Below are 12,059 nucleotides of genomic sequence, written 5' to 3'. Positions count from 1 at the left end.
CCCATTCTTAAGGAGGTGAGAGCTTTGGTCATCAGACGCATGTTTTTCAAGGAGGCCCTGCTAGGCACAGTCAGATCAGTGCCAGGAATCCGGTGAACCTGGGGTCACACTGTCAGGCCCCAGAGAAATGCATCTGAGAAGAATTCAGGCAGGGAATTAAATGACTGCCATTACAATACCAGGGCATCTGTCTCTCTGCAGCTCTGTTTTGCTGCATTTCTGTTCTCATCTAGGGTACAAAAATAAACTCTTACCTAGTTCTCCTCGAAGGTTAACCAGTTCTTGACATAACTCTTTGCGCTGCTTCAGTGCTTCCTCCCTCTGCAGAGGAAAAAAACCAACACAAACCCAAACATTTGGTTACTAGTGATCTGAGCAGGGCACCTTCCAGTAATTAACTTACATGTCTTCTGCAGGAAAACAAGAGAAGCGAGAAGCCAAGAAATGAATCATTTAGGATAACAGATCTGCTGTTACAAAATACACAGATGTTCTCCTGTTGTTAAGGAAGTTACACTTTAAAACAAAGAATGGCTTTTTCCAGGATAACACTGCAATCACTTTGCAGCAATTAATTATATATTTTATGATGGGTGCAGCAATATAAGCCTCCAGAACAAATCAACTGATAGCTGTCAAGGGCACAAAAGTATGGTATATGTCAAAGAGGCATGCATTAAATATTTATCTTAAGCTTACTCAAACACAAACCCCAGCACTCTGCTAAATGCTCAGTCTTCCAGGAAGAAAAGGCAGAGAGCCCTGTGCAAAGTTGAACACAGCCCACCCCACTGCTGACAGTTCTTAATTTTAACATAGATGATGGGTTCTATACTGACAATCCCTGCAAATCTGTGCTAAAACACGCAGAAGCACCCATCTTCCTGCTCTGCCTAGGGGCTGCCTCCAGTCAGGGGAAGGCGGCCGCCAGGCTCCTCTACCCCCAGACCCTCACCCCAGGGAGCAGCTCAGTCGCTCCGTGACTCGGCGACCAGCACCTCGCACCCACGGCGCGCAGGTGACAGGGGCCGGGCTTCCCGCTGCCAGGGCGCGTTCACCTTGCTCGCTCAGTCCACGCTCCCGTCCAGCTCCCTGCCCTGGGAAAAGCAGTGCGAAACAAACCGCGGTTACCCTTGCTGCAGCACACTGGGAATAGAGGCACAGTCTGCTGCTGGAGCAGCCCATCTTCCAGCGCCGGCAGCCCCCCGCTCGGCCCCCCTGCCCCTCATAGGCGACGCGCAGGTGGCGGCTCCGGCTGCGGCCGAACGGCGAGGCTGGACCTTGGCCCTCCGCAGGTTATCCTGCTTCCGTGCCGATGGCTCCGGCAGCGGCAGATACTGCAGCTTCTGCAATTGGCACAGGCAGCCAGCGCTTACTTAAAGCCACAGCCCTTCTTTTATGAAAGGCGAGCCCCAGACATTACACTGATCGATCTCCGCTTGCTCGAACGGCAGCCGGGATCGCAAAGGGAATGCTGCCCTTCTCTATAGATAATGGACCTTATTTTTAGCCGTTCCAAGCTTGCTATACGCTGCTTTCACACTTAATTCACTGATGCAAAAAAAAGCCACGGGAGGCCTGAGCTGAATGGGAGAGCCACAGATACAGCCGCTCTGAGGCTGTCAATGCCCCAGCTCATGTTCACAGCCCCAGCGCACGCAAAGAGCTTGAAACTCACTTTGCATGCTTTTCCTTCAGCTAGGATACATCAGAGGAAAACAGTAACAATGCACTGGCCCCAACATCACATGGGCTCTTCCACCACTGACCACAACAGACGAGTTTGCACACTGGAACGGCCACGCCTGCACCTGGTTTTCCCCAGGGAAAACCTTACCTTTGCCGCAGGTTCCCCATTTGCCCCCCATCACTCTGGCCACAGCTTGACCCCAGGCTAACATCTTAAAAGTGCCCTGTCCTGGAGGTAGGCAATACTCACTGCATGCCTGCAGAGCAAATAAAGCAATAACATGCATCATTCATAAGAAAAAAAATAAAAGGGATGAGCACCCAGAAACCAGTGATGTATTAAGACCTGACATAATACTAATCAAAATGAGTGATTTTTATGCATACACTCTCATCTGCTGCAAGTTACAGGAAATTACTCTGCAGCTGAAAAGGCAGGTTAGAAGAAAGGGCAACCCTTTAATAGGAATACTTGTTTTTGACCTTGTGTGGGGAAAGATCCCCTTTTAATGCTTAACAGTTACGTGGACACTGTCACACTGGTATTAAGTAGCTGTGCTGCAGTTGTGCATTAGGCACTTGTATTCTTTCTGCAGCGGCGGTGGTCTAAGACTGAAAACCACGCCTCTCCTCACAGCGAATCCTCAGGAGAGCAGAGAGCTCAGCTATGGAAAGGACTCGCCCTGTTCTCCCCTGATCAGGAAGGAGAGATGAGTCATCTCGCTCCTACTCATCACCAGCTTAGGCTACGGACACAGCATCCACTGATGAAAACCTGAACGCTGCAGTGGGGATTGAGCTGCGTCCTAGCACACTAGGACACAACCACATAAAGGATGTGCATGCAAGGTAACTACCAAAGCACTTTCATTTTCATGCTGCAGGCTCCACATGGGATTTCCCAAAGCTTTTATAGTAACTTTGTCCATTACCAAAGTAATGTACAAACAACACGTAGATTTTATGTTCACCCTCCCCTTGGTTTGCATATTCATTCTTTTATTCTAATTCTCAAAAAGTCATCCTTGAACCTTACTACTTCCAGCCCACTCTGTTCATAAAACAACTCAAATTTCCCCCCCTCAGCTCAGCAGCTGGACCACACTGCAGGCCCTTTGGAAACACTGCTGATTTTAGTTAGTGTTTCCAAAGACCCACTTCACAATCCATGTATTTTGTATTTCTACATAGAGCAATTTGACAAGGGCACAGGAGATTAGAATATACCAAGGACTGCCAGAGACTAAAAACACAAAATCAAATAATGTTGCCTTACTATATTTTTTTAGTGTTTCCTGCTTTCTGCTGCTCTTAGCCCTGTTGCTTTTTACTGGTGCTGACTTTGTGCCTCAACCTCCTGCTTGTCCATTCATAGTTCTGCAAACCAAGAAATCCAGACAGACTTGTTATCACCTCCTACTAAAGAATATATTCAGAGCCAGCCATAGAGACTGCCAGCCTTAAGTAAGTTGCTCGTATGGTTAAGCAACCATATGAACTAGCCAGACTGACTAGCAGTTCATTCAGCTTTTATGGGAGAGAAATGAAGCTCCAGGTGTGGGGGTCTCCCCAAGGACAAAGGAATGTTTGCAAGACCCAAAACACAGTGAAATACCGAAGCCCACTTGAATAATCCAGTAAGGACCACCCTCAGTATTTAAAGACAGGTATGCAAGTACTTGGGGCTAGAATATCAAGCAACCTTCTTGTTTATCCTTTACAAGATTTTACTTGAGAAATCAGTATCAGAAATTGAAGGAGCAGGACCAGGATAGAAGCATACAAGACTGAGCAATTTTGGCATTGTTCACTTATCCGGATAAGTCTGGCAATAGGGTTCATTCTTGTTTTGCTGTCAGAGACCCAAGGAAGACCTTCACACAAATTTAAAGCTGTTTCTAGCACAATTTAGGAGTTTATGCCAAGATCATGTAGATTACTGGGTAGCTGTTTTTCTTAGGTCAAAAGAATCTGTTGTAGGTGTACAAGAAATCTGGTTGAGTTTTAGCAAAACTTTCCCACCACCATAAACATGGAAGCTGTAGGAAGGAACAAGAAGAGAGGCTGGGGATAAAAGCCTTGCCACAGGCAGTATTGGGGTGGTGCCCCTCTGCTATCACATGCTACAGAAAAATTCTCAGCATAAAGAAGGAGACTTGGACACTTCTTGTTCTGAGGAAGGTTAGGCAGTTCTGAAACTCTGACAAGCAAGTCCAGAGGGCTGTGTGCCCACAGCAAAGACACCTGAAAAGGTAAGGTATGCTCACTACAACTGGATGGAAACAGACAGTGTCCAAGGTAGGGGCTTGGAGGATACAGCAGTTTCAAGATCACCTAAATGACCAAGTCAGGAACAGAATAAATTACAGAACTTGTCATTCATGTTTGTGTTACTGGCAGTTATGTAGCCTGGATACAGGCTTAAGAGTATTTTTCCTGGCAACCAGCTGGTTTTGCTACCTCTTGAGATTCAAACAGCCCAGCCTAGGGTCATTTTGGATAACGAGGGTGAAGACACAGCAATGTCTGAATAGTTTCCAGCACTCTGCTTTGAAAGTGGGAAGCTCTATGGAAGTCCACACCCTAGAACGAACAAAAAAGGTATTTCTACCAAGCATGTAAGCAACCGGCCTTCCTGGCTGTGTACCTATACCAAATCTTCACACGAGTTAAGACACAAAAGACACCTCTGAGAGCTCAGGTTATGAGCAGTTCTCAAGCTGGAATGGGTGGTTATTCCTCAAGCATCTCACAACTCCTTTGCAGATCCCAAATCCAGGAACTGTGGGGGCCCACCCCATGCTCTGCCTGCAAGTCAGGGCTTTGAGAGCTACAGATAGGCCCTGTCTGGCTAAAAAGCCCTATTCTGCAAGTTTTGCCTCCAAGTTAAGAGCTACAAGTCCTTCAACACCTACTTGATGTAAAAGAGCAAACCATGACAGAAAAGTGAGGTTTGAGTATGTGTGACCAAATAAGCTAACACTATCCATCTGATAGTAATTAGCCAGACATCACCGTTAGCATTTTAAACCACCACATTCCCTCTGACAACAAAAGGCATACTCTTTTGGAGTTGTACTACAGAAGGAAGAATTCACAAGCACCAACACTGAAAAGTTTGCATTTATATACCAAAATATGGGTTGGTTTAGTTTTTTGGGTTTAATTTCAAGCAGCTATATCACACCAATACCTCAAAATTGGACTCATTCAAAATCTTGTATTTTCCAGCCATTAACAGGCTCAGAATAGGCATTATGCATTGCTGGAACCAAAAACTGCAGAGCACTGGTGCACTGCAAAGGAACAGACACAACCCTCTTCTAGGTATGAAATATCCCAGGGAATCGGGTTGTGTCATGGAACCTTGCCCATGACACAAACATACAGCAGCCATACTGGAACATTCCCCTCATAGTGCTGGGATGTGATGTGGTCCCTGCCCAGAGAAGGTGGATAAAGCCCCGACAATGCTGGTACCAAGCACTCCATGGCATACGGGCAGGCAGCCCTGAGTGTTATGCAATGGGCAGCAACTGCACCTGTCACAGGCAGAAATGACAGGTGGAAACACCTCTGATCTGGAAGGTTGTAGATGAGCCTTTTAGTTTTATCAGCAATACACTTTGTGAACAAGTGATTTCAAAAGTCAGAACTTAGAGGAAGAGAACATTAAGCGTTAAATATAAAAACACTGCAATGCTTTTTTAAAAAGCATTTTATTAGACCAGACTAAATAAACTTTGTTCAAAGCATGTAAACCAAAAATTCATCAGCACAGCAAAGAGCGGAAGCACTTAAATGTATTTTACTTAAATGTGTTTTGCAGTCATATACAGGGCCAAATTAATTTTATTCTGGGAAAGGAAAGCCTGATATTTGAAAGCCATGTGCTGTCAAACCACAAGCACTTACTCCTAAAATCAAACTTGGAGAGAAACACTGAGCACCTTAAAAACATAATAATAAATTGTGGTTATTTGCAAGCACTTCTGTAATGTGCACTTAGATCTTACAGGAGATACGCTTAGATTGTATGGAAGAAAAAAATCATTACTTAAATATTGTTTAATACTGGTACAGACCCAGTTGTCAACTGATATCAATATAGGATGAGTCTTTTTCACCTGAGGAGGTATTGCTCTCATAGAACAGGGGTAGAAATTGGAGCCTACTCCATCCTTGTGCTGCACCAGGCATGAAAAGATGAACATCACCATTGGCTGTAATGTAGAAACTGAGTCACATCTTTTCATAAAATCCAGTCACTCATGTGTCATCAGCTATAGCCTGGAAGTAATGATGAGGGGTAACAAAAGGGCCATTCATATCCATTATGCGGTATTAGATTTATGTTTCTTATTTTGGTCCTTATACTGCAGTATTTGTACCAAACCCTGCTCTTTCTTTGCTGGCAAAACACCATCCTCTAAAGAAATCTTCTAATTAGAAGTCAGCAATTTAGATTTTTTTTCTTAAAACCCCTTTGAAATGTCATTTCTTTCACATCACTTAGATGCAAAAGCAAACTAAAGAAATGAGCCAGCTAACTACCAGATTCTGAGCCAAAGAAGTGGCCGAACAACAGGATGTACACCCTCTGCTCCATGTATATGTTTGAAAGGAGCAGCAGACTATTACTGCAGTGAAATGAATATATCATTAACCATCTCAAATCAATAAATATGCAGTGAAATGACTACTTCCACATTACTCTTGGCCTTGTTAGTGTTATGCAGTGCCTCCTTACCAAATGAAATAAGCAGTCAGCTTTCACCCTATTATCTCAAACAGAATTCAGTTAAGCCTCAGAATACACCACTTACGTGATTAGCTGATAGAGACCCACTGTTATTTCTAATATATTATTTGCTAGGTACATTTATGGAGAGTCAGATGTTTATTCCCTAATGTTTAGTATGTGAAACACTAAAGCAGAGAAACAGCTAAACAGGATTCCTGAGTCACTATATATTTAAGACGAGCTATATACTTACAGGCTCTTTATGCTTTTACAAGGTTTACATGGGATCTTACAGTCACATGGGATCCTTGTTTTCCCACTTAGAAGTGATGTTCACATTCATGGAACAACTTTACAAGTTGTCACATAGAATGACTATGACTTCTCTATAAAAATTCCAATCTTATAATAAGTTTACCCTACCAACTGCTTACTATTTAGTATTTTCTAGGTTTTTTGAGTCTGTTCATCTCATGGGTATTACACAAAGGCTCCATCAATTACCATGCAGCCCGGACAAGTTATACTGTCATAACTTAAGTTCTCACATCTAGAAAATTATAAAGTTCTCTGAAATGTTAGCATGAGATCCTATGCTTGAGAGTACTACCGTATTTTCTTTACATCATTCCATGCTTAAGGCTGTTTAGAGTTTAATCACAGAAGGCAGTACAACACTAAAGAGGGAAACAAGAAGCAAAGATGCTCTTTTCTTTCTTCCACTAACTACTCCCTTTAATTTTGATGTTGTAACAGACACATCTAAGTTTGATACTGTCATTAATTCTGCATCTTCTTGGAGAGAGAAAAAAAGAGAAGAAAGAAGAGAAATAAGGTAGTCATGAGAATCAACTTCTGCATGGAAAGCAACACTCGGTGCCTGAAATGCCAAGTTTGTTTCAAAGATGTCTTTTCTCATGACACCTTTTGCTAGAAGTAGCTATCAACAGGGACTCCTGAGCCTCTCCAGCTGTAATCCATCCTGAATATCCAAATGCACCCAATAAATTGCTTAACTGAGGCGTCTTCTAAAAAGTTATTACCAAGAGAGCCTAGTTTCACAGTAATTAATGGATTAAAATCTTTTTCTGACATTAGAATTCACAAATCTTCAACCTGTTGCCAGAAATACTCTTGTCCAGCAGTGCTCACATGTTGTAGGAACCCTGAGAATCATTTGAAGCTTCCTTGCTTCCCAACAGCTATGTGTCAGATGCAAGCTGCCACAGCCTAGGTGTTGCTTTACAAGGGGAAGCTACTGTGTTATTACTGAAATACTCTCCTTTACTGAATGGAAAATAGTTGAATTCCTCAAATTCAGGATATTATCTTTTGACTTCTAAGTGATTTATTTTTTTAAACCTGAACAACAAAAAAAAGCTAAATTAAATTTCCTTATTCTCGCTTGTAAAAAGTTACAACCATATTTTGGGAGGCCGGGTTTAAAGAGCAGAAGAACACACTGGATGAAAATCCCAATGACAGCTGGCCAAGTTTGATGTTAGGTTCTAGAAAATCAAAACTACAAGTTTTAAGTCAAAGCAAGCTGTCTTAAACAATAGGCCTGCCAACACAGTTTGAATTTATAGGCCAAAAATTTGACTGTTCCAAACCTCTTCCTTTCACTGTAAATGGTTTTGGGGTTAGCAATGCCATGTGTGCTCCTCTGCTCCTTAAGCCAGATTTGCATTTCTTATTTGATGAATATTTTCTGCTGAACTTCTGTAAAGGCTAGGGCAAACTTTTCTGGTACATGTGTCCATGTATTCCAAGATGGAAACCCCTCCTCTTTCAAGGGCTAAGAAGCTGCAAAGAAAACTACTGTCTCAACTCTTAAATTCACCCACATGTCAGGAAATGCCAGTTATAGTAGCTCATATGCTAATGGTTAATTCCCATTTCCACCTAGGATACTGAAGCCTGTTCCAGCCACACAATTACTAGCACATTCCTGTGTCACATCCACGATTAGTGGTATCTGCATATTATTGTCAAGGCTCTATAGCCTCTCAAATAGCATTTATCAAGGAAACTTCTTGAAGATATCACCACAGTCATTCCAAAGTAAAGCTGGAAATGTAAATATCAGTCTTCCCATAACCACAACAAAAGAAGCACAAAAAGCTGGAAATGTAAATATCAGTCTTCCCATAACCACAACAAAAGAAGCACAAAAGTGGAACTTGGTTTCTGTTCATCTGTGTAGCACCTTGGAGCACAGACACAAATTTGAGGCTCATTTCTACAGCAGAATCCGTTGAGAGTTCTCAAAACACTCAATTAGATTCATTTATTAAACTAGAAGTACAGAAACGGGTGTTTATCGTAATTAAACACTGTACCATCTAAACTGCCTGAGCAGTTCTGAATGTGGCAATTTATGCATTAAAATAAGAGGATGGAAAAGGCAGTATTTGTCAATTCACCCTGAACAGTCACAAAGCTGTTCACGTCACTAACCGCACGTTACCGTTTCATTCTAAAGCTAAACCTCCCTTAAACAGTCAAAACCAGATTTAAACCAAGCAGGTACTATGCTGCTAAAACAAATACCCTCCACCACCAAACACAAAAGAATTTCTATATGGCAGCAAGTCAGAGGTTCAGGCTCCCCAGCTGCAGTGGTCATGCAGCCTTGCAGGCAGCAGCCTTGAGGCAGGGCAAGGGGCTGAGCACCACTCAGGAGGCAGAAGCAGGGGCTCACAAAGCAGTTGTCACAGCTGGTGATGTACTTTTGCAAAACATCACAAAACCATCAGAGTTTGGGGTTTTCCTTCCCAAAGGAGCACCTGACTTGGGCCCACAGCTGCAGACCTCTGAGGTACATGCTGCCACCCCAGCACTGGTGGCTCCTCACTCCCACTCCTTCCCACAGTGAACCACTGCACAGGGGCATACCCATAACACTTTGGGTATGGACAGACCTATAAGACTAGACCCATCATTGTTTTTTCTGCCTGACTGGATGCCTGAACTGGCTCCTCAAGGCCAGGCAAGCACCAACCCATGCAGACATGAGGACCATAGAAGAAAGGGCAAGTCTGTAGGAGTGCATCCATAGCCTGCTTTGCACAGATGGGCTAAACCATGTATTTAAAGCCTCTGTGAACACATCTGTTACTGAAGGGATGAGAAATACATTCAAAATTAATATGCACAATGAATAGCAGGGCTGCTAAAAGATCAACTCAAACGCAGTGGTGCAAGCAGAAGACAGCTTTCCTTGGCACTTCATGCACTTACTGTAAATGGCTGATTTCACCATTTCCTCTGTACTGCCACTTTTCCTTTCTCATTTGAGCTTAACAAACAGGAAAACAGTTATGAAGTCACAGGAATTACCAGGGGATGAGGAGGGGAGAAGTAGTCTAGAAAGACTAAGCTTGCTTTTGTGATTAGCCCACAGTTTGACACATGGCTCTTAACACTGCCCATGCACATGCAGCTGTCTAAACAGAAAAACTCAATACAGCATGGTGTTCTCATCAGCCACACACTATTCATGCCAAAAAGGTTTTTATCTGGCAATAACCAGTGCAGCAGTAGCTCCTGTGATGCAGTAACCAAGTTTCTAGGACTTTTAAATTCAGAAGAGATTTTAATTTCTGAATTTTTAGATTCATTCTAAAATGAAAAGCACAGAAACCCCCTGGACAAAGCCTGAAAGCCTGACTGTGAAGGTATTATCAGAGGCAGCTGTTAATATTGACAGCTCCAAGATAATGCTTGTAACAAACAGGTTTGAGCTCGGGCAGAGTTTTGTGAGAGATTCTTGCTCGGCTAGAAAAAGCACGAGCAGCATTGCTCAATCTCCTTTAACCCTTCAACAGCAGGCTCTCGACTTCACTCCAAATGGTCTGGCTACATTCTTGACAGAAGTCATTGCCAGCAAGTCCTGATTTCGTTCACAGCCATATCCCATTTCCAATGAGCTCGTAAGAAGTAACTTTGGACATTTTTGCAATCGGGATGCACTGGGACATCTTGGGGGAGAAAAGGAAAGCAAACCCAAATGAACCCACAGCTGAATCGCCTCCAGGTAACTTCAGCTTTGCAGGGAAAGTGGGAGAGAATGGGGCAGGTCTTACCAAGAAGCTGGGGCTGCCTCTCTCTGCTGCACAGCCTTTCTCCAGCTCTTCTCTCCATTTGGCTGAGCAGCCTGTCCCTGACCCCATCGCACCCTCAAACTGACTCTGACCGCACATTTGGATGGTCCATGTTGCTAATCTACCAAGGAAATTCTCTCACACTGGGGAGTCCAGAGCGGGACCTGCCCCTGGTTACAGCAAGCAAGCTGTTTCATCATCTTACAATGCGCTGTGTCACTTTGCGCTTGCTCTACTGGGAGAAACAGAAGCACAGTTCTGTTCTTGATATAATCAGCTAAGCATGTTTATTTTATTGTACTTTTAAAGAGAAAAGCTGAAGCTGCTCTCAGTTGGCTCTGCAGTAGTTAAGCTATGAGCCCCTGCCTTACGAACTAAAATCTGACTTTAAATTTCACCCCAAGTTTATCCAAAGAGTTTGAAAATTGCATCAAAGGGATCCCCAAGAAAAATAAATGTATGGCCAGTTGGGATTACATTAGCGACACCAGACCCCACACATCACCATAAAGGAAAAAGAAAATCCCAACAAACAAAACCAAAACAAACCACAAAAGCAAGGTTAACACTTCAGTGTTCCCTGAAACACAGAAATCCTACGGGATGTTCCCCCAGCTAACTAACAGATTCTTGAGTATTCCTTATACCGCTATGGCATTAGAGTCCTTCTCAGCCCTACAGTAAATACACAACAAAACAGTGACTCTTCAGCAAGTGTTGTCTTATCCTAGGAGAGAAATCCTCAGTACCAATAACTGGTATAAAAGTCATATTTAGCCCAGCTTCATAGACTTAGATTTCACGCTCCAAGATTACTGTTTTTACACAATTTAATAGAAATACAATTTCTTTTTTCTTTCCATCTTCAAAAGAATAATGAAGAGGAAGAGCAAATTGGCCAGTTTCCTGCATGCAGTTCTCTTCCATCCATCTCAACACTACTCACCACCCCCCTTTTTTAAATAGCCATTCCCATTCACAGTGCTTATTATACAGTAATTAGAAGATTGCATAGGTTAGCAGTGAGAGTTTCACATATAAATTTCACAATTCATATCAGATGACAGGCACCCAAAAATCCCCTTTCAAATTGCTTTGAAGATCTTGAACTAGTTCCTTAGCAGAGAAAGGTGTTCCATTCAGGAGTTTAAAATGCCCCACCAAACCAAATCCACAAGTCTGCCTAAGAGTCACTGCTCTTAAGAGCTGAACCAGACTTGGGCTTAAATGCAGTATTTCTGTAGAAGAGCAAGCAGATCATCTCACAAGAAGAGAATGTTACATTTCTAGTAGCACACTAAGACAACTCAGTCTATTTTTAATATACCAGACTGTAAAACCTGCCATATATCAGAACACCTGAAATAAAATTGATACCAATCTTGGAACTTTCGTTATAAATGCAAAAGAAGCTGCTATTAAAGCTTGCATCAACAGTTGCAGTATAAATCCATAACTGTTATAATTTCCATAACTTCACATTTTCCTTCTTTCAAAGGTGTTCAAGGCAGACCAAAAGT

At 42.8% G+C, this 12,059-nt stretch overlaps 1 protein-coding gene across 6 annotated transcripts in view; it reads right to left on the bottom strand.

Annotated features, from left to right (window-relative positions):
• MTUS1 (microtubule associated scaffold protein 1) overlaps positions 1-12,059 on the bottom strand; it is a 117,505-nt gene that overhangs the window by 15,817 nt on the left and 89,629 nt on the right. For 5 of the 6 annotated variants that reach the window (XR_009968451.1, XR_009968455.1, XR_009968460.1 and 2 more), the window contains one exon: positions 255-321. Coding sequence is in view for 3 of the 6 variants with exons in the window: in XM_062638588.1 (XP_062494572.1) it covers positions 255-321 (67 nt within the window). In the remaining 3 variants the exon portion in view is untranslated. Of the gene's footprint in view, positions 1-254; positions 322-1,131; positions 1,352-12,059 lie in introns of those variants that run through there. The other variant, XM_062638743.1, reaches the window with a different exon arrangement.

The sequence above is a fragment of the Pezoporus occidentalis genome, unplaced genomic scaffold (assembly GCF_034315485.1).
Source record: "Pezoporus occidentalis ecotype Australia unplaced genomic scaffold, CSIRO_AGI_Poc_V1 ctg1, whole genome shotgun sequence".
NCBI classification, from domain to species: domain Eukaryota; kingdom Metazoa; phylum Chordata; class Aves; order Psittaciformes; family Psittacidae; genus Pezoporus; species Pezoporus occidentalis.
Note: the sequence above shows the minus strand (reverse complement) of the source record. Positions and strands in the feature narration are given on the sequence as shown.